At 31.7% G+C, this 24167-nt stretch overlaps 1 protein-coding gene across 1 annotated transcript; it reads left to right on the top strand.

Moving 5' to 3' along the window:
• The first annotated feature begins 1435 nt into the window (after window positions 1–1435).
• Window positions 1436–23576, top strand: LOC111512518 (E3 ubiquitin-protein ligase UHRF1). The gene is made up of 10 exons (XM_074173559.1): window positions 1436–1725; window positions 1782–2092; window positions 3593–3742; window positions 4054–4232; window positions 6986–7172; window positions 8505–8736; window positions 8832–9043; window positions 11076–11358; window positions 16486–16863; window positions 21694–23576. The coding sequence occupies exons 1-10, from the start codon at window positions 1567–1569 to the stop codon at window positions 21838–21840; spliced, it is 2238 nt and encodes a 745-aa protein (XP_074029660.1). The 5' UTR covers window positions 1436–1566; the 3' UTR covers window positions 21841–23576.
• Window positions 23577–24167: the final 591 nt, after the last annotated feature.

A 24167-nucleotide genomic window follows, 5' to 3' on the forward strand; every position in this document is an offset into this window, starting at 1 on the left:
TTCTTTCTATAAGTGAAAAACGACCATTGATCAATTGAAATTTTCAATTAATCAAGAAAAGCTCTTATATCCATGATAACTTTCACTCATCGAAGAAAGATAGCTTAACAAACGTGAGTCACCGAATTTTTTTTTGATTTTCAGACCGTTTGTTCACCTAAGTACATGTTTACTGTAGGTACATTACTAAATTACGCCATAAAATTATACTCAATTATACAAAAGACCAAGATATTAGGACCGGACTCTACATGTTTTCGATGCACTGATCTTAGCTATAAAGCCTTCACTTTTTACTATAAGACACGTCCTCTACTCAGAAATTTATTTTTCTCGTGAAAGTTACACATGGCTACCGAATGGGGGATGGTGGAAAGCTGTGTCAGTTCTGGTTAGGAAGTTGTTTCGGTTATAATGAAGGAAACGTCCGGAGGCTGACTTTGAAATGATAATTTTCAAATTGCATTATAGAAAGTGAATTTGAAATGTTCTCCTCTCTTGACCTTGGGAGCCAGGTTCCAACTATCGCGAGACACCCGTGAAATTCGTCCGTTCCTTCTACGAGAGCTAGAAACCACATTACTCATGAAATTAATGCGGAATTTTGTGTTTCAGACTCTGAGGCCAGAGAAACTTCGAAGTCCGCTACATGATTGGTGTTCTCTAATGTTTTCACTTATATTATATTATATAAATATATTAATACAAAATGAAATGAAGTCGTATTCTGTTAATCCTTTATTTATTCTCCTTTAATTTCCTTGAATTCGCAATTTGGAATCTATGACATATTTGTCGAATGTTAAGTACTTTTAAATTTGCCAAGTAGGGTTTCCCAGCAATATTTAATATCCAATTGGTCCCGACATGTTTGAGTACCATCGGTATATTGGAAATGTTTATTGAACATTGTTCAATCAGTTATCGTTGTTTTAATAAAAAAAATTGTCAGATCATACTGTAAAAAACTTGGATAACAGGTGGATCGGAATAACTGCATCACAGATGAGTGAAATTTCGTCTTTGTTTTGAGTTAATTGATTGTGAAATTTCGTATGTGGAAAGGTGCGTTTATTAAAGACTTTAGACAAACTGATTATGAGATACAATAAATTACTTTCACTAACGGGGGGCACACGAATATATGAAAAGAGCTGGCAGAACTTTGTTTTACCATCTGGCTTAATTTCAATACCTCCGGTAGATGTCGTATATGAACGATATACATTCCAATTCCCAAAACTCAGAGAATTGCAATACTAGAACGTCAATATATATTCCGTAATTATATTCAAATGTCGTAACATGAATAATCAATTCATTTTGATTGCCTATAAGGTCATTACAGATTATTAACTCTTAGTGACTTGAGAGCTGATGCCGTAAACCAAACAAAGGAAGATTAAGAAGTTAACCTTCCATTTTCCATTTCCCGCCAATTTGAATTTTAGGTTTTGTTTATTATTTGTCAACTAAAATTCTTATTCGAAAACTGACTCTAGACAAAGCTTTGTTAGCTTGTATAATAATATTTTCTCGATTAATTAGTAAAAACTTTAAAAAAATATGTATATCAAAATCAGAAAACTTGGTGTCCTACAAAATGAAGGGGAAAAAATTGTCAATATTTCAAAAATGGCTTTAATTCAGGAACTGAGGAGTTTAATACAAAAAGAATTGGGTGTGAAACCTGAAGAACAAATGCTTTTGTACAAAGGAAAACAGGTGAGTTTTCATTAAGTCCAATTATGCAGTTTTCATCAAATTTACGGGTATTTCAGTTGATCGATGATCATAAAGTAATGGACTATGATATACAATTGAATGATGTTGTTCAATTAATTACCAAAGTAGCCAAGTCAGGAACAGACAGTTGCGAGAAAGATAATACCTCTGTTCAGAATAAAGCAGATAAGAATGTTACATTTGTAAACGCTGAAAGTAAATTTTATAAAGTTGGTGATTTAATCGATGTTCTCCTTGTCGACAATGGTGCTTGGTATGAAGCGTTCGTTTACAAAATTCTGAAAAAAGATTCCTGTCAGCACAATGAAGAACCAAATGAAGAAGACCTTGTGTTTCGTGTTAGGAAGTAGGTGACATGACTTTTTCTCCTTTATACATATTGAATATGTTCTTTTTACAACATTTACTTTTATTAAATTGATTAAAAATAGCAATTCAAAAATTTCATCTGAGGACCTAAGATATGAATTCATCCACATAGATTTATCAGATGTATTAAACAAAAAATGAGATTCAAATAACCTGTGACTATGACAATTATCAAAGAAGTTAACAATAGGGTAGTTTATCATTCAGATAAAACATCAATCAGAAAAATTTTTAATGAATTTTGTGATCACATTGGCAAAAGTATTTTATTATTTTGCCTTTTCATCACTTTCTCATACCTGTAATAATTGCACTAAAAAACTTTTTCATAAAATCACAATTCAACAACTCAAAAGAGCAAGTCCCGAAATAAACAGATGTTTTACATTCAGCTATATGAATAAGCTGTTTTCTGTTTGATGTCAACATTTGTTGACTATACTAACACCCTTATCAGTAGAAATTTGTCACTGATTTGACAATATATGAAGTTTAGAAAGTTCATTAGGGTTTCATGTGCGTCGACAAAGCCGTGCACCTGGTGTCAGGAACCTCTATACTGATCATGCAAGGTGTTAAAGACACTTCCTGGCATTATTATTATTATTATATGATTAACTAATCATTTGACCTCAAATATTTGCATAATGTTTACTAATTTGAAATGAGACCTTTCAGTAGTATGTTCAATAATTCTTGTATCTGAAAACCTCTATAGTGGTAAATTTCTTTTCTTTTCAAAAAACATCTTTTGATAAAAATGAGTTTTTTTCAATCAGCTGTGGCCTCTCTGCAAACTGTAAGTGTATTAATTCAAAACTTTTAAGTTATCTAACTGTAATGTCTTCTAAATGTCTGTTATAAGGTCATGAATACAATAAATATTCAATCAAGTTAGAGATACTTTTTTCGTAAACTTCAACTCAAGATTTGATTGTGAGTTGTACTTAGTTTATGAAACTACTATGGATATTCATCAAGTAATGGCAGAATCAATCAGAAAATTAGAGATACTTCTAAATACTTTCAAAAATTCTTATAACTCGCCTCTGGAGAGGTTACATTTAACATATTATTTAAACAAATATTTTTAATTTTCAGGGTACTTATAAATTTAGAAATTGTATATTTTAGAATTGATATGCTCCCATTTTACGGATTTACCTTACTTTATATAATTTGATTCATTGTTTGACTGTTATAATTTTATTGTAATTCATACTTCTAGTCATATTTAATTTATATTAATAAGAATCCTGTGGTATCCTTAACTTAACATTTTGCAACCTGGCAAGCATAATACCACTACTCAAAAATCTCATGTTACAATACTAAAAGTAAAATTAAAGTACTTATAGTTTAGAATAGGAAAGTAGTACAATATGCAGATTTGTTATTAAGGAAAAACGAAAATTTATATCCCTGGAAACTATAATTGAAAAACTTCTACTAATACCTTCCTCTTTTTAATTTCTAGTTCAGTACATGTGATTTCTTTTGAAATTGATGCGAAATTTGATGATATAAGACCCAGATCATATTATACCTACAAACTTTCCGAACTGAAAACAGGCATGATTGTTTTGGCAAACTACAATATTGAAGAAAAGAAAAACCGTGGTCCTTGGTAAGTTTTACTTTTCTGGCATGTTATTTTTATTTCTTGTTGAATCAAATTTCATTAAACACTGCTTCTCTCGACCTGATGTGAGAATAGTAGGGGAGTTTTGAGATAATAAGAATATAATGTAAAATATTTTTTGTGTTTTCTCTTATTCATTGGTTTGCTTTCATATTTACATATGCTACAGAAGTATTTTCAATCATAGGAATATATTTCTACAATATACAAAGTCTCAAGCAGATTTTGTGTTCTATCTCCACAGAACATATCAAATTTCTTTTATTGTCAATTTTTTAGTGGAAATTATTTTCTAGGTTTGAATTCAAAGTAGGAGAAGTTACAAAAACTTCTCTCACAGGTACAATATTAGTTGGGCGGGATAGAACTCCTTTAGAAAATTGTTCAATAAAATTCACGGATGAAGTAATGAGGATAGAGAAACCTGAATTACTGGCCGACAAAGCAGATGGTAATGTTCACGATGAATGTCCAAGTATGTATATTGAAATTAATATTGAAATTGTTTTCTATAAATCATATTTTTGAGTAACCAACTGGTGAGAAATCTGCAAAAATATGTAATCATTCTTCAATTTTTTTCAGGTGTAAATAATAAATCTCAGCTGAGATTTTATTGAACGATATTGTGAACCCATTTATGACTAGTCTGTATTTTTTGTGTTCAATTCTAGGTTGTTTCGAGCAGAAATGAATAAAAATTATTCACCACTATAATAGTCATTGCTAAAAGGTCTTGAGTGGTTAAACAAAAGCATAAAACATTCTGAGAACTTGTTTTAACATACCATGATTTGAAACACGAACTTTTCCCAATCACCAGAACTGCAATGTTCTTCTTAATGCGCGTTTCACCAACCAAGTTGGCGTTTCCAGGAGTTAGTTGAAGAAAACAAAATCTATTTTTCACACTTTTCGATTTCAAGTAATATAAGAAAAATAATGAAGTGAAATAATAATCCACCTAATCGCGTTAAATTCTGAATCATATTTAAATTTTAAAAAGGAATCATGCAATTTTATATGAGTGCAGCTTCTCATTAGCACTATGGGAAGACTGGCTCGTATTGAGGAAAAATTAGTACTGTTCGTACTCGCAGCACATAGGAAATTGTGAATTAGGCTTGTTCCTTCATAACCATACTTGAAATGTTTCCAGAAGCAAATGGTATGTTCAAGATTCTATTAAATCCAAATGAGCTTTCATAAGCCAAAAGTGGATTGTCTTGACTTATATAATCATACTACGTAAACATTTTCCTAAAATGGCTTTCAGGGTATACATATCGAATCCATTAATTTCTCAATCACACACTGAATTAATTCCATTTGACGTTTTTCCATTAATTCAAATTTCATTTGGTCTCTGTCCTTAGACAGTTCAAATCTTTTTTCTTTGTTTAAATCTTCGCTTCAGGCTTGAAATCACTTGCTTGTAATGAAGGAAACATTATGTAATTTTATAATATTTTATAATAATACACCTTGCTGATATCGAGAACTGTATCACTATCGTTGTTTGTCTCTTGTTTGATTCAACTGCTTGAAATGAACAGTTTTTTTAATTTATAGTCTTCTCAAACTTTTCTGGGTTTTGAACTTTTCATAGTATGAATAATAAATAAATCCGGAGGCAGATAATTTCCGCAGTGATAGAGTGCTTTCTCTTGGCCGAGAGGTTGTGAATTGAAATTCGCCTTTAAACAGATATTTGATTGTTGTAAAGTAGAGGGAACCTCGGTAATCTTTGATATTCGAGGATTGAGTTCTCTGTCGATCCCATAGATGGCGTCTTCATAGATAGGTAGTTTATTTTTTCATTTAACCAGGTTATGAAAAAAAATTACTTTTGTATCAAGTTAAAACAATAACGTTTGAGCCATAAAAACATATGAACAACCAATGAACATTTCAAATAGGTTACAAACAAAATTTAAAAAAAACACAACTATCACCAGTGGTGACGCAAATGTATATGAGAGATACGAAAATGATGTACGGGCAGTTACTCAGCGTCTGTTTTGAAATCATTTATGGAAATACATGAAAAAATACACAAACAGTAATAAATATATTTGATTGATATTATGTCATGTCATTAAATCAGCCAGACATACGGCCAATTCTAAAAATGATTAATTTTCTAATTCTTGTAAATGTATTTCACTTGGTTGTAAAGTACCAATCCTTAATACATATGCTATGTAATAAATATATAATAATTTGAATTGAAGGGGTTATATTTTTAGGAGTGAATAATTTTTGGGAAAGAAAGTTTTTGGCTTTCTACTACTCCATCTTGATACAAAAACAAGGATGAGGGAATCTTGCAAGGAAAGGAAAGAAGTAATCAATTTCAAAATAAGTAACTCTATGGATGTGTAGATTATGCAAAGAAGTAACTTTCAGACACAAACTGAAAGAAAGTCCTCCTGAAACAGCTACTTTTATATAAACATTGAATTACACGAAAGAAAAAAAATTCTTTTGAAACAAATATTTCTATATGATCACTGAATTATACAGAAGATACTTTTCTCTACTCAGTTTGTATTTCAAACATTCGTTGTGGAATAAAAATCAGATATCATTCACATGAGTTCACATAGTTCTATCAACTAATATATCAATATTAGTTGATAATGATGATAATGATGATTTCAGATGAACAGTTAGGTTTCATGAAAAAGCATTCACAAAAAATAATAATTCTGGGTACCCAAGCAGTTGAATTGAAGTAGAACTCATGTGAATGATATCTGATTTTTATTCCACAACGAATGTTTGAAATACAAACTGAGTAGAGAAAAGTATCTTCTGTATAATTCAGTGTTCATATAGAAGTATTTGTTTCGAAAGAATTTTTTTTTCTTTCGTGTAATTCAATGTTTATATGAAAGTAGCTGTTTCAAGAGGACTTTCTTTCAGTTTGTGTCTGAAAGTTACTTCTTTTCATGCAAAGAAGTAACTTTTCATATATAGAGTTACACATCCATGTATAGAGTTACTTATTTTGAAATTGATTACTTCCTTCCTTTCCTTGGAAGATTCCTCATCCTTGTTTTTTGTATCAAGATGGAGTAGTAGAAAGCCAAAAACTTTCTTTCCAAAATATATAATAATATTCGTGAAAATTGAATTTGTACATTATAATACTACAAACAAATAATGAATATATACAAACATTTGGGAAGCCATAAACTAGTTAATCATAATTTTTTTTTTGAGGAAAATACCCCTACAATTGTCTGAAATGTAAAGATGTACCAGACAAGAAATGTCGTGAATGTGGATGCAGAGTATGTTTTGGAAAGGATAGCTGTGATACGATGATTCTTTGCGACGAATGTGACTACGGGTACCATACATCTTGCCTGACTCCACCTCTAGTGTCTGTTCCTGAGGATGATGAGTGGTAAGACTTGTGGAAATATATGGGATCTACCAAATATCATTTACTCCTACTATATGATTGACTAATATGTTCCATTATTATGATAACGCTAATTTGTTACTTGATAAAAATTGATAATAGTAACAATGATAATAATTAGTAATTGAACTGGTACTTCAAACTATTCTACAATGCATTTCCTACAACAATAATTACAGAACTTAATTAGTTGATAATGAATAATTACAGAACTTAATTAGTTGATAATGAATAATTTAGGTTTCAGGAAAAAGCATTCACAAAAAATAATAATTCTGGGTACCCAAGCAGTTGAATTGAAATGAAATGATGAGTGAGTAATAATGATTGATTATAGGAATTTTATAAAACAGCTCGGGTGCCAAAACAGAGTATCTAATTCAAAAACAGTAGACCTGACAACACTGAACACGGCGCCCCTCTCCAGCAACTTCTTCTTCATCAGCAGTGGATTGATTCACAATATTCCACAGTCTAATTGTATTATGGCTTCATTGTGAGAGATTCAATATTTTTCTTTGCAGCATTGTGATGGAAATTGCTAACTCATACATAATCTCAACAAACATGGTGTCGTCAATTTGTGTTATCCTTAACTTTTTTGCTAAATTTTTAATATATTTATATAAAATATTTATATGAAATGTGGGAATCTTCCAGAGAAAGGAAGGAAATAATCAATTTAAAAAAAAAGTAACTGTATACATAGATGTGTAGATCAAGCAAAGAAGTAACTTTCTGACAGAAATCTGGAGGAAAAAGCCTTCCTGAAACAGCTACTTTCATATAAATATTGAATTACACGAAAGAAAAATTCCTTCGAAACAAATACTTTTTTATGAACACTGAATTATACAGAAAACACTTTTTTCTACTCAGTTTGTATTCCAAACACACATGAATGAAATGTTCGTTTTTTTTTTGTCATGATGTTATTGTTACCGGTTATCAATTTAATTGCTTTTTTTGTTTGGTATTGTGTTATTGTGAAACAGAAAACCTTCATGTTTCAGTTTATCATTTACTGTTGGGTATTTGAGTGCAATTTCGAAATATATAAATGTGGTTTTCGTCACAAGAAATGTAACAGACACCTTTTACTTAGCATCACCAGGAGTTGACTGAAACTCTAAAACTAGTCGTCTACGGATGATGCTAACTCGGTTATCATAATATTTAAATGTAACTCATTTCTGACAGTTTATACGTTCTTACAAACTTGGAATGTTGATTTGTGTTAAATCACATAATTCATGATCTTATATTTTTACACAGTATAACTACACAACTGATATGGTATTTTTATTTGGTTAGGTATTGCCCTGAATGTAAGACTGACGACTCAGAAATAGTTAAAGCTGGTGAGAAACTGAAGAAGAGTACCAAAAAGGCCAAAATGGCTAGTAACAAGGGTGAATCAAGTAGGGACTGGGGAAAGGGAATGGCATGCGTTGGAAGAACTAAGGAATGTACTTTAGTGTCCAAAGACCATTATGGACCTGTACCTGGGGTCGAGGTTGGAACATGTTGGAAATTCAGACTGCAGGTAATCTTGAATACGATTCGAAAGTTACCATCCCTATTGACAAAATATGATTCTTCTCTCATTGAATGCCAACTAAAAATGCATTTGAATATTAGGTCTCTGAGGCTGGCGTTCATCGGCCTCATGTGGCTGGTATACATGGTAGGGAAAATGATGGTGCCTACAGTCTGGTTCTCAGTGGTGGTTATGAAGATGATAGAGATGAAGGAGTAGAATTTTTTTACACTGGTTCTGGTGGTAGAGATCTTTCTGGAAACAAGAGATGTGGAGAACAGAGTTGCGATCAGAAACTCACCAGGATGAATAAGTGAGTTAATTAATGAAAAACATTAGTTGTTAGTTGTAGTTGTCAAAATAATATATGCCGATTCTATGAGGTTTATGTTATTTTTGTCATATTTCTTTGGTGATGTCTAATTTCCGTGGCAACGTTAGTTTAAAACGCCTTATCACTTGTTTTGTATGTTACAACATTAGTTGTCAGTATTTCAAATTAAGTTCAGTGTTCGTTAACTTCAAGTCTGACAAATAAAATAACAGTTTTACAAATGATTGGTTACGAAGATGAAACCCGAACACAACAGGAAGTAGTAGTAGTAGTTTATTTGACCAGATTATGTAGTTTATACATTTATAGCAAGTCACAGTAAATTCACAGTCATATTAGTCAAATCAAAATTAAAAAATATATAAAAATATAATTAAAAGAACAATTAACGTCTAGTAACAGATTATCAATATATAGTATAAGATTTAAAATTTAGACATGAGCAATATATTTTAAAATATAATAAAAGATCATGGTTAACCATACTTATGATAGCTCATAAGGCTTAAAGTACCTAACTGAGTCCATATACTCATCGGTACTGTAAAAGCAATTTTCTAGTAGGTAATTTTTTAGGACTAATTTAAATTTTTTGAATTCCAATATTTTGATAGAGTGGTGGAGAATGTTATATAGATTCAGATTTAGGGAGTTTCTGCGGCTTACAGATAACCTGTAATAACGAGTATTTAGTAAATCAGCTGATCTGGTATTGTGGTTATGGATGTCGGAGTTTTTTAGTAAAGTATCTTTATTGCGATGTATTTCTAGCAGAACAGTATAAATATATAAAGTAGGCAGAGGCATAATACCCAGACGAATAAAAAATTGATGGCAGTGGTCTCTGTATCCCAGGTTAGCCAAGATGCGTATGGCTTTTTTCTGGCATCTGAAAGCAGCAATTGCGTTAGTAGAGTTTCCCCAAAGGAGAATACCGTACGAAAGTACAGAAAGTAGCTCGCCTATTTCATGAGAACTTTCCTAATTTACCGCCCATATCTCAAGGAACAGTAAGCAAAATAGATAAGCAGTTTCGCGAACTTGGTCATGTGGGACAGATAAAAAAAGCAGCTGCCAATGCAATGAGTGATGATGGCCAGCGCGATCACTTGATCTTTCATCATTAGATTTTTTTTATGGGAATATGTAAAGAGCAGTGTGTACAAAACTAAACCTTTAGATTTGAATGACTTAAAAGAACGAATAACGCTTGCGATTAGATCGGACATGCCCGATATGTTGAAAATAATGTTAGAAGACAGTTTAATTTGAGATTAGGAAGTTCGCGGCGACCATTTTGAACATCTACTTCGTTAACATCCATAGTTCTTTTTCGTATTCTACATATCATTACGTTTTGCATTACATTTTAAGCATTTGAGTGTATTTTATCTAATTTCGGTAACCACATGGTTTTAATTTATTTTATTCTAATTGTTGCAATAAACTTGAAAGCGATAACGTTTTTAAATAGAGAATGAAGAGATCTTTCAAACGGTATATCACAAACCTATACTACCCATTTAAAAAATTGGGGGTTGTGTCAGTCATTCGAAGAGGTTAGAAGGTAGGGGTGTTATTTTTACGTTGAAGATTGTCAAATTATAATTTACATTTGATGTTTTTCGTTTTTTTTAAACATGTACAGTAACCGAAATAATGAATTTATACACTTTATAGTGTTTCAAATAATTCTCTCTGACAAGGGTGTAGTTATGGGGAGTAGAGGAGTATTTAGAATAAATGAAAGAACTTGGAACTTATTTTTATTTGAGGGCCGCATTATAATCTTGTTTTTTCACTTAAAAATCTTATTTGTATCAGATACTGATACAAATATTAACATAATATTGTCTTAGCAAAACTTTTTTTTTATTAAATGTTTTGTTTAGTTGTGAAACTCAGCAGTTCAGAAAAATTACTTAGTACGTAGGTTGTTGATCATAATATATCAGATGAATCAAAAAGATTTTTTTATCAGCAATATAGCTTCATGTTTCCCATTTTTCAGAGCCTTAGCTCTCAACTGTTACGCACCTTTTAATGACAAAGACGGCGCGGAATCCGATCATTGGCAGAAAGGAAAACCAGTCAGAGTTGTACGTAACTATAAAGGTGCCAAACATTCCAAATACGCCCCTAAAGATGGGAATAGGTATGATGGGCTGTACAAAGTGGTCCAATATTTTCCTGAACGTGGAAAATCAGGTTTCATTGTGTGGAAATACTTGCTGAGGAGGGATGACCCTGTACCTGCTCCATGGGAAAAAGGAGGACAAGAATTGGAAATGCTTGTAAGTAGAAAATATTTGTTGAATGTTTCTTCAAATTTTATTAAGTGAAAATTAGTTTGTTTGTTTGAATGTGGTTGGCAATGTTTTTTGGACTACCGTTCTCTAAAAAGCTGTGAACACATTTGAAAATTATGAGAAGAAAAAACAAGAACGAAATTATCAAATATAATGAAAATAGAAGGACCCAAATATTTTGATAAGTCAGTTAAAAAAAATATAATATAAACAATGAGTATGAACTTTTAAATTACAAGACTTGTTTTCAATAAAAATAAAATATCAAATTACTGTGACCTTAAATGAAAATTAATTAATGAATAATGTGTTAAATGTAATGTCAATAGTATGGTCTTCAGTGGAGAGCAGTGCGTGTTCTTACTAATTTAGAGTATCGTACTGAAGTTAGAGATAAATTCATAGAATTGAAAATACTTACCATTCCATCGATATATATATATATATATATATATATATATATATATATATATATGTATATATATATATATGAATGTATATTATATGTCCAAGACAATCTCAATCGGTATAAATCTCAGAGCAGCATACATAACCATAATACAAGAAAAAAAAGACATAAGAATAATGAGTCTGAGGCTACAAAAATCTAGAAATGCTACATTATACTATTCTCCAGAATTTTATAATAAATTACCAGTACATATCAAAAATCTGGAGAGGAATAAACTAAAAATAGTTTAAAAAATTATTTGACCAGTAAGGCTTTTTATAATTTTGACGAGTATCTCAACAGGACCATCATTATTGATACGGACTGACACTTGTACTTGCATTTTAGATAACAAAAGATTTTAACGTGTAAATTATATAAGTGTGTTTTATACATTGTAATTTTAGTTTATTTTATTTATATTAATTTTGACTTGTGTAAAACTTCATTTTAAACAGCACCGATAAACTATTCTATTCTATGCGAAAAGTAATGATAACATTATGGAAATGTAAAAAAAGGTGAGTCAACGGACATGATACTCAAAAATAGGGCAAAACCGCGGACACGTGTTTCTGATTATTGGCCTCGTCAACGCGGTGCAGCCAAGTGTAAGGACCGACAACAATTGTTTGCCGAAAACTAGACATATGCATGGATTCACCAATGGAAGTCAAAAGCAGTTAGGAAACCTATCAGGTTTGCCTGTTGGAAATCTGTTTTCCGTTAATCAGCTGTCGCCCCCATACGAACGACAACTCTCAGAAGTTGAGAAACTTGTGCGAGCTGAGGACTAACGAGGTCTTACCTTTTAACGTGTGATTTCTAACACGGTAACAGGCAACAACTAATATGACCATGTAGACAACCATAGCTACCTGCGTGATATCCGGGTCCAGAATATTAATACCGGTTTATATGGAATACACTCGTTAACATTATTCAGGATATTTGATTGTATGGAAATTCACATCGGATTTTTCAAAATTTTTTGAACACGCATATCTTGGTAGACTTTTGGATTTCTTAAATAGGTTCAAACTCTTGACAGATCATCAACACAGTTTTCGAGTTAATAGATCTACCAGTACTGCAGTAATTTCGTTTTTCGATACACTGTTTGAATATTTGGAGGCAGGCGAGTGTCCTGTTGGGATTTTTTGTGATCTCAGCAGGGCATTCGACTGCGTCATAATGCTTTGTTGTCAAAGTTACACTCATATGGTATTCGTGGCGTAGCACATTCCTGGATTTCATCATTTTTAGAAAATAGGCAACAATATGTTACAATTAGTAACCACAGTACGAGTACGCATGATAAATGTAATTCAAGTTTGTTAAATATTTCAATGTGTGTTCCGCAAGGATCGGTATTAGGGCCTATGTTGTTCCTTTTATACAGGGCTTTTCATGATGAGCGTTAATTAGCCGTTTCTGACAAACTATCTAACGGATCAACCTGAAAATTTCACAGTATGCATAAATCAATATGACCTACACGCCTAAAATATTTCAGACGAAGCGGCGTTGTCGCTTCTACTATAAAGTAGCGGCTTCTTTGATTTTTCAAATGGAACACCCCGTATATAATATCATATTATGATTCATTATCACTTTGTCAACAAATTCATATACTATTTCCCTATACCTATCTATTACCGTTTAGAAGATATAAATTAATTTCGATATTTTTTTTACCAAACATGAACTTTTATAAATGCTGATAATCTTGAACTCTCTTGCACTAAAACGATCAAATTTGAAATGGAGTGGAGTGATACTATGAGGATCTTCACTCCGTGTCATATTTTCATTTGCCTCATACAGGGTCTTCAAAAAATGAGTGGAACTCAATTTTTTCAAATGGAACACCCTGTATATTTCAACATTTTTGAGCTCTACATCCAATTTTAGATTAACTTTGTTCAGATAATACTATTTCTATTTTGAACCGTTTTCGAGATAAACTGTTTCAAACGGAAACTGACGTGGTTTTCTTGCTCGTTTTTTGAATTCATCATTTATTTTGGATATTCAACATTTTTTTAATACTTAGTTATATTTCTTTTTGATCCAGTTTTTTTATTGTCTCAGATCAGTCAATTCGAAATTGGTATGTACCTACCTTAGAAAAAGTTACAATTTGTATACATTGAAGTATTGGTCTCTAATGTACAACAGTACACATTAATATTTTTCAATACTGTGCTTTGGAAAAATAAATAAACCAATTATTTAACGTCAGACTTTCGTTGGTGGTTTTGACTGATTGTGATAGCTACCATTTATAATACAATAATGTCAAGATTAGGTTACAGTAATGAAGATTTCTTGAATTTATTAATAATTTATGGTGAGTGCAATAGAATTGCAAGTAGAACATGCCGAGTATTTCATGAAAGATATCCACAACTTCCGAAGCCGAATAATAATGTGATAAATCGACTACTAAAAAACTGTAGGTTGAATGGAACCTTCCGTCCAAAAATCATTCGTAAGAAGACTAAAGTGGATGATGATGACAATGGTATAACAGTTTTGGGATACTTTCATGCATTTCCAAATGCTTCTCTGCACGAGGCTGAAAGGGAGATAGGTATACCCTACGTGACAATTTGTTGAATTCTTAATAAGCATAAATGGCATCCCTATAAGTTCTACTGTGTCCAACATTTGAAAGAGACTGATTTACCTCGTAGAGTGGAATTCTTTGAATGATTACTTGTCAAGACTCAAGAGGATGAACATTTCCTTGACAATATCATAAGGACAGATGAGGCCAAGTTCACAATAAATGGAGTTTTCAATAGACACAACAGTCATTATTGGGCGCCAGAAAATCCCCATGTTGTCAGCCAAAGGGGTTTTCAAGAAAGATAGCAATTCAATGTATTTTGTGCCATAAAGAATGAGTCAATTTTTTATATTGAGTTTTATGATGATAATTTGAATGCATCAAAATATGAAGATTTACTGAGGAATGGAATTCAAATGATTTTAAATAATAGACCAGGAAGAGAATGTGTATGGTACCAAATGGATGGTGCTCCACCCCATAATTCTCATTCAGTCAGCGAAGCTTTAACCGAAATCTTCAAAGACAGATGGATTGGTAATAATGGACCTTTTCGTTGGCCTCCTAGAACACCAGATGGCAACTGTTCGAATTTAACGAGTAAAATTAACACATTAGGTTATCTCTTTAGAAACCTAAGAGATATATCTTGACAGATCAGCAACTTTTGGCACATACCATGCTTAAGTAGCTTCCAGACTGAGACATGGCATATGTATGTGGGGTAACTCGACTTCGATATCAAATGTATTCATTGAGCAGAATTATATTTTGAGAATAATGACCAAAGCCTCAAAAAGGGCCTCTTGCTGAAGTTTATTTAGACAATTTAACGTTTTAACTCTTGTCAGCATGTATATATTCGAATTGTCAATTTTTGTTTTTGAAAACAAACACAAATTTATCACTAATGAAATCAATCATACATAGTAGAAATACTCGTCAAAAATATAACTTCCACATACAGTATTGCAAATATAAGGTTACTTCTAATTCACCTTATGTGATGGGCCCAAATATCTTTAATAAGTTACCAAAAGACATTAAGGAGCTCAATAAAATTAATGAATTTACCCGAAATCTGAAAAAGTATTCAATTGATAGTTGTTTTTATAACCTAGACAAATTTTTCATATCATAAAATAGTTTTCTTTTGTATTGTATCTTACATTATGTGTTAATTTTAGAGTGTTTTTATATTGATAGGGACACTGCGTTTTCATGTGTTCTTCATTGCTGGACAAACCCTATACATACTTATATGTCAAACAGATAATCAATAAAAAAAATCTAATACTCATGATGGAAACTGAAGAAAATGTCTTTCTTAAAAGGCTACACAACGTAATAAATTGAAGCGTTTGATAATAATAATAATAAATATAAAATAAAGAAAAAAATTATATGAAATCCAAGAAAAAAGTATTGAAACAAAGTTCACTTCTGTCAATTTATTCGATCTTACATAAGTTTTGAATATTTGTCTGAAACCTCAGTCGATACAACGACAATTCAGATTATTTCTGACATCTGCATGACAAAAATGTATTCATATTTATTCGAAACTCTGATCATCTCGCCAACAAGATTTCAAAAATGTTTTTGAAGAGAGATTGTTACCAAAAAAAACCTTTTTTTGTTTTATACTTTTTTAATAATACCTGGACTCTGAAAGAACTGCCTCTGAAAGGAATACCTGGATGATCAAGAGTTTCCAATGATAAAATTGTTAATTTTTTTCAACTATCATTTTTTAAATTTATTATTGAGCGGAATAATCACCAAACAAAAAACTTTATGAAATATTTGGTAGTACTTCAATAAATCATTTTAGACTCGACTAAACTCACAGCGTCTCCATAATTTCTTGAAACCCTGTGGAAGCCACTCACTCATCAACTATTTTCTTCAGTAATTTCTGCAATAGTCACAATAGTTGAAAAACTAAAAATTCATATACCTAGATATTGGTCTCATTTACTCCTATTTTTCCAACAATGCATTATCGAAAATATTTTTCTTGATTTCATGAAAAACTTTATTATCCTCACTTTATTATGTATTTGAATATTGAATATTTTTACAGTATCCTCCTGGTTACTTAGAGGCACAAGAAGCTCAAGAACAGAAAAAAGACAAGGAGAATAAGTCAAAATCTCCTGACAAATCAAAACGTGGTTCGAAAAGAAAAATTCAAGATACTTCGAACACCAAACCCCTAACAGATTTTTTCAATCGTACTCCTAAAAAGTCAAAGTCCCAAGAATATCACTTGCCAAAGGAAGTTACAGATTTTATACAAAATGATGTGGAAAATGAAAAATCATGGACTGAGTGTGAGGCGGTCCTGAAGGAAGGAAAGCAGAAGTTTTTGGCAAAAGTTGAAGATGTTTTTATGTGTATTTGCTGCCAAGAAGTTCTTTTAAATCCCATCACGACGGAGTGTAAGCATAACATTTGCAAGGTAAGATACTAAACATGATTTTACATAAGGGAAGCAGTATCCATAATAGTGATGTTGATGGGCCTTCTTCCTCGAGATTTTATTAGAGATATTAATATTTCCTGGCTACAATGCAGAAAAAATGATTCAGAAGATTTTTCTGAGCACTTATCAACAAAATAAATATAAAATATAATGCAAAATCATTAATATAGCCTGATTCAAATTCTTATTTGGAATTGCGAAAGATTTTGCAATGTATGCAAATGTTCCCTTGTATACATACAGTGTGACATATTTACAGGTAAAGTCATCCCCATACATAAAAAAAATTCTATAGACAACCCATCCCATTTCCGTCCAATTACAATCTTACCTTTCCTTGGAAAAATTTTTGAAATTCTGCTGAAAGATCAATTAACCAAATATATGGAAGACAATGAATACTTTACTCAGGCACAGTTTGGTTTCCGATCCAGACTTTCCACAACACACGCCATCAATAAACTGATAGAATTTGTAAGTAGAGCCTTTGAAAACAACAAGTACACTCATATCGGTCTTATAGACCTTACTAAAGCCTTCGATTGCATCTCTCCTAATATTCTTTTAGAGAAATTAAACTCATATAACTTTCACCAGAATAGTATTGAAATGATTCGATCATACTTAACAAACCGAACTCAATATGTCAAGATTGGAAACACCACATCAAACTCTAGACCTACTACGTATGGTGTTCCTCAAGGCTCCATATTGGGACCTATTCTCTTTCTTATCTTTATTAATGACCTGCTACTCGCTTCACCACAATCCAAATGTGTACTCTACGCAGATGACACGACTGTGATCCATTCTGACAGAAATCCAAACAGACTTAAGCAAACAGTTGATGACTCTAATTCTATCATACATGAGTGGTTTCTAGCAAACAAACTAAAGGTAAACGACAGCAAAACTGAAAATATCATACTCTCTTTACGAAACACCGAAAATTTCTCTTGCTCAGAGTCGGTGAAATTCCTAGGAGTCTATATAGACACAAAATTGTCATGCCAGCATCACACAGAAAACATCTGCAAAAAACTATCTTCTAACATCCATCTAATACGCACCCTATCTCAAACAGTGAACAACGCCACACTTCTCTCCGCTTATCATGCATTTATCCATTCCTCTTTATCATACGCAATCATTTCTTGGGGACACTCTCCACACGCTGCAGAAGTCTTCGGCATGTAAAGAAAAGCTATAAGGGTACTGTCAGGCTTGAAGTACAGAGATGACTGCAAGGACTCCTTCAAAGTTCTACAAATACTTACAGTTCCCAGCTCTTACATTTTCCGGTGCCTTATATATATTAAAACCAACTTACATAAATACACAAGTCACTCTGACATACATAATCACCACACCAGAAGTTCCAAAAACATATACCTAGATTATCAGAGAGTTTCAAAAAGTCGCAATAGAATCAACTACTATGCTCCAAAATTTTTCAATGCTCTACCCGAATCGATTAAGAATGCACATTTGAACACATTTAAGGTCCAAATTAAGCAACTGTTACTCAGGGGTGCCTTTTACGATTTTAACGAATTTTTAAATGCTGATTTTACAAAGATTTGTGAACTGTAGTATTTACAATAAGTTTTTTTTGTACTTTGTATTACTATATATATGTATATTACCATTTTTATGTCTTTATCCTTTCCTGACTTGTGTAAACATTTTTAATGTCATCACACCAATAAAGAATTATTATTATTATTATTAAAATGAAAGACTCATTCATGAAAAGTGGTTTTTTAGTACACTCATAAAAAATCAGATTGAACATCTGGTTTTGTGTTTTTTATAGTGCAGTCTGAAAACTGTCACTTACAATATCAGACTGCACAAAAAAGCATATTCAATTGACTTTTTTCTCTTCTATTTGGGAACTCTGACCTCATTGGCTCATTGTGATTTTCTCCCATCTTGTTCAGCTTACTAAGCTTTTTTCCATTCTCACATCTCATACAGAAGAATTCTTCTGGGAAAATAATACTAACTCAAATAGGATATTTATTACATTTCCTTTCGATGAAAATAATGACAGTACCTTCTATTTATCTGTATCAAATTTTGATAGATATTCATAAAAATGAATTAACATTAAACAGAAATTGTGATTTCCACGATCATGAGACTAGAGGGCCAGTGGATTCAGTATAATATTCATTCTTGGGTAATAATGTATTTGTGTATTTATCTTATTTGTATCTTATTCGTATACATCTAAAAAATCAATAAATTATCTTATCTTATCTAATCCAGTACAAACAGGGGCCTCTAACACCTATCTGACAGAATTTAATTTTCAACAAATTATGGTCACGTGTGTCGAAATCTCTGCTCATATCAAAGAGTAATCCCATAATTTTTTCTTTGTTGTTTAATGCTTGATAGATGTGAGTTATATCTTCATCTAATGCAGTCACGATGGACTTTTCAACTCAGAACCCATGCTGTGAGCTGTCTAGAATATTAAATTTTTCGTGATAATTTTGCCTTTTGAACATTGTTCATATATTTTAACTGTGGCGCGGAATCACCTCTGCTCTATAGTTTTTGGCTTCCCTTCAATTCCCCTTATATTTGTACAGTGGAACAACCAACATTTGGTGACATATCGATTTCTTTAGGGTTGGTGGGATGCAGATGAAATGAGTGGAGCTAGGAATTGATATTTAAGATGTCTTTTATGATTCCTGAGCTTTCGTTTTCAGTTTTGTCTGCAAAGTATTTCTTATAATTTCACAGGCACCGCTCTTAGAGCGGTGTTATTGTTAAATGTTTTCATTGCTATAGTGACTTGTTTTCGTAATATTTTCTCAGCCATTTATGTATAATTATCATTGTTCAATATTGTAAGACTTTTTCTTTTTCCTATTATTATTGGGAAATGTATTTACTGGGATGACTAACTAGAATAGTTTAAAAAATATGTTGTAAAAAGTGAGAAAGAACCCCCACAATGTATTTGATAATCTAAAATTCTGTCCCAGTTTACAGGTATCATATTTTCCATGAATCCTGTCTTGATTGAATATTCTACCCTTAGTAATGGAGTTATCAGTTTCCTGGCTGATACGGAAAGAAATTAATTGATAAGTATGATCTGCCATTTCCTTATCAATGACTTGTATTGAAAGATTTAGGACATCGGTATAGATGTTATCAATGCAAGTTTTGTAGAACTTTGTAATAGCTGTGGGAGAAATTGTTCTTTCTTTCATATCATACTTACTGAATACTTTGAGCAACGTTTTCTTATCCAAGCTCTTCTATACATACTTTGATAAAATTCAGTATTCGAAATGTTATGTCTTTTTTCCCTACACCACCATGGGCAAATTTCATTGATATGTTGCTTGTCCAGTGATATTTCTGAACCCAAAATTTTGCCAGACAATCCCTGTATATTGATGTTCATTGTACTGAAGGAATTGTGGGCCTAGGAGCTTTGATTGTTTGGTAGTTTGTGGTTAGATGGCTTCCACTGGCTTCATTATCCACGAAAGAATAATGGTACGTTAAGTTTTCTGTGTTGCAGAGTTCTTCTTTCAAAAAGTGTGTCCCTAGGTTGAAGTTGAATCTGTTTAACAAAGTTCTTCAGCCAAAGACTCGTCTTATGTACTTGTTTCTTAAATTGGGTTTCTAGTCTCATTATGAATGATTGTTTTCAATAAAACCTCATAAAAGTTAAGATATGGCTTGTACAAGTAGGAACATATTGTATGAAACTAATTTTTTCTTGTGTTGGTAATCACATGAAGGGTTAACAATTGTCATCAGCTACGAATGCCTTCTTTCAGTTCAAAATGAAATAATAGTTCAGTTACTATACGACAGGCGTGTCCATACCACTTTATAATATTAATCACATCATCATTAAACACAATTCCATTTTATGGAAGAATTTCTATGTTTCACATTTTTAAATGCTTTTAATGTTAATGGGTATCCATTCTGGTTAATCTAGGATACATGTTGATTGTTTACATTCCGAAGTTTAATTCTAATCCTAGTAGGGGTGACATAAAATATGAAGTTCAAATCAATAATTCAGAATCACAGATCTGTTCTATCAAGTTAATTTGACAATGACACAAACTTTCATAGACTAATAGCTTGGGAACGAAACTGCAGACATTTTTGATAACTGTAGGTATTATTTTTTTCAATTTGAAACTATCGCCATATTTGGATCAAAGTCTGTTACAAAAAAAATCTGTTTTTCTATTAATCAGCTGTCGCCCCCATAAGAACGACAACTCTAAGAAATTGAGAAACTTATGCGAGCTAAGGACTAACGAGGTCTTACCTTTTAACGTGTTATTCCTAACACGGTTGCAGAATCATCCCCACTTCAACCAGATAAATTCTTTCAAGAAAAATATCTGGTCAAGGCGGGAATCGAACCCACGATCTTCCGACCGTGAGTCGGGCGCTCTTGTTTGTCTTGTCGACGAACTAGAGTTTGAGTTCTTGTTTATTTGGCCTAATTCAAATTTCTTTCATTTCGTGGTCACCTCCCGAACTTTTACTCAACTTTGATTATATATAATATGTTAGATATGTGATTTATAATTTGTAAAGCTCATGACTTTACATTTTAGTAAATTTTTATACGATTGGAGTTTTATCTTGTTAACTTGTATTTTTTTGTAACTCTGATTTATCTACAAGCATTTTTTAGAAACTATATTGACGAATCTTATCCTCTTAAACCTATTTTGGAAAATGTATTGACGTGTCTAAAAACTGTGTGTTTCTTGAGACTAATAAAACTATTATTATTTCCAGGCATGTTTGAGACGTTCATTTTCTTCAGAGATCTACACTTGTCCCCATTGCAGGCACGATTTGGGCAAGAATTATTCAATGGAAGTAAATAATAATTTGAGCGGTGCATTGAAATTACTCTTTCCCGGTTACGAATCTGCCAGGTAGGGCTTCCAAGAACTATTCAATGAAGCCAATTTCAGAAGATGTATTGAATAAAGTTATATATCAAATAGTTTGCTTAAGTAGAGAATGACAGGTCATGAAGTGCACATGAAAGTATTCTTTCTTTTGAAGAAAGTTTAGTTGAATTGACATGTTGAATGGAAATATAGCGGGTAGTAAACATATTGATTTTGATCTGAAATTGTCTAAGTTTCTTTTTTCAGAATCAAAATCAGTCGTTGTAATTTTAATATTTTCCATTTTAACTAAACTAGGAAGGGTTTTCCAGATTGTTCATCAAGGCACTTCATTTTTCCTGTGATACCATATTTTTTTACCCTATTTTGATAGTTATATTTCAGTCAAATCAATTATTAGTTGTCCCGATGTCCCAAATTGTCCCACAGACAACAATATTACAATAATTTCAACCCTCCTGATAGAAAATGAACATTATTTCAAATTTTAATGATAAATATTCATACCTGTCATCCAGCTTCAATTGGTTTCTATGCCCGAATCAATTTTAGTTATTTTTCATGTTTTTGAAATAATTTACAAGTTTTTTCTAGAATATTATTCAAAAATGTCTTTATTGCTCAGATTGAAAACTATTTTTCAAAGACTTGTTTTGAAAAAACTTTCATAAATCTCTTTCAAACCACCCATTTTATAAAAGATAAAAGCTTTAGAAAATTATAGTTGAAGATTGAGTATATTTATTCTTCAATTAATTATTTTTGAGAACATATATTTTCATTCTGATTCACTCATTTATTTAGATCAGGAGGGAGCAAAATGCCACAAAAATATTTTTATATACCTTCGTTTTCTATAGGTTCTTAATTCTTTATAATAATTGTAATGATTAACTGGATGAAAGAATTTGTAAGAGGGACTTCCAAAATGTTAGTTTCTGAAACTTTTTTAAATAGTTTTACTGTTAGCCTAAGAACTAATGACGAATTTGTACAGGGTATTGAAATAAAAAAAAACTTTACTGTATCAATGTCAGTAAATCAAGAGTCTGAGGGACATCTTGCAGTAATGTTATTATTGTGCAGTATTTGCAAAAAAGTTCAAATAATGCGCCATCAACTTTCACATTTCAATCAAATATATTCAGTAGACTATTAAAAAGAAAGGAACTTCTTTGTGTGACGACTCACTCACTCACAATTCAGATACTATATTTATTGTTGAGTAAATTATACATTAGACTTTGATCAGTTGAAATTTTGATATCAAGGTATTCCTAATGATTTTGAAAAAAACATGATTCTTTCTTATGAGTAGAATTCAGAAATAAGAATAATTTGTCATGATTCGTATCATATACCTGTAGATAATGAGCTGAAGGCAATTTTACAAATGGTATTAATTTGAGAGATGTAATAAGTTAATGACGCATCATTAGAATTGAATAATTTCTTGTTGCTCAAAATACCTTCTATAAATTCGTTGTTACCTCTTAGATTACAATAGAAGAAACGATTTTTTTTATTATTCAACTGTTATTACTGTTTATATATAAATTTTTTTGAAAGTAATTTTATAGTCATTGGGAGTTTCATTAGTTTGTATTTATTATATAAGATGTACCAATTCTATACTATTTATTCAACTTGGATTTGTATCTTTTCAATAGGATTAATTTTATAATGTAGACGCAACGAAGTTTAGGATTGTTAATACATATGAATGTATTTATTTTTCCATAAATAAATGTATGAATTTCAGCGGATTTACTTGCAATGTTAGAAAATAGTACCCTATAACCAACAAATAAACTTAAATTACTCCTCAATCAAAATAGGTTTACTCCAAATGAAATTCTGGAAATATCCGAACACATATTGTCAACCTAAAAGAACATCAGAACAATACGTTCAATTACTTTAATTTTGTATTGTTTAAGTCATATTTTAATAATTCATTTGGGTCATTCTAATCAGAAGAGAACCAAGCGACATCTGCATAGTTTCGAGGAAATGTCTAAAGTTGCAACATTGCAGGCACTTACTTAATTACCTAACAAAAAATCTGAATCATTTGGTAGAAAGCTGTGGCCCGGTACTAGATACTTGAAATAAACTGTTTCTGAAATTTTATGATTGCTGGGGATTGTTTTCATCATTAAAACTATCTTAATATTGCGATTCTGTCATCCGCAACAATCTGACCACATTATCAGCGTTTTTGTGTTTGGACTGAGATGATGTTCAATGAACTTCTTCAGTACATATCCAAGTTTCTGGGCCCCTCGCCCAGCTGTCCCCTCTTTACAAAGCAGTATCCACTTTTTCCACAACGGACACCTTCATTGTACA

This window comes from Leptinotarsa decemlineata, unplaced genomic scaffold (genome assembly GCF_025532065.1).
Source record: "Leptinotarsa decemlineata unplaced genomic scaffold, Ldec_3_MD MMD2_tig00000251_RagTag_RagTag, whole genome shotgun sequence".
NCBI classification, from domain to species: domain Eukaryota; kingdom Metazoa; phylum Arthropoda; class Insecta; order Coleoptera; family Chrysomelidae; genus Leptinotarsa; species Leptinotarsa decemlineata.

What these genes read in the sequence shown, in the direction of transcription:
- LOC111512518 (XM_074173559.1), top strand. Translation starts at nt 1,567, where the DNA reads ATGTATATCAAAATCAGAAAACTTGGTGTCCTACAAAATGAAGGGGAA. An exon ending in GTTCCTGAGGATGATGAGTG is followed by an intron (nt 7,173 to 8,504) that starts GTAAGACTTGTG and finishes TTATTTGGTTAG; the next exon opens with GTATTGCCCTGAATGTAAGA. An exon ending in AAACTCACCAGGATGAATAA is followed by an intron (nt 9,044 to 11,075) that starts GTGAGTTAATTA and finishes CCCATTTTTCAG; the next exon opens with AGCCTTAGCTCTCAACTGTT.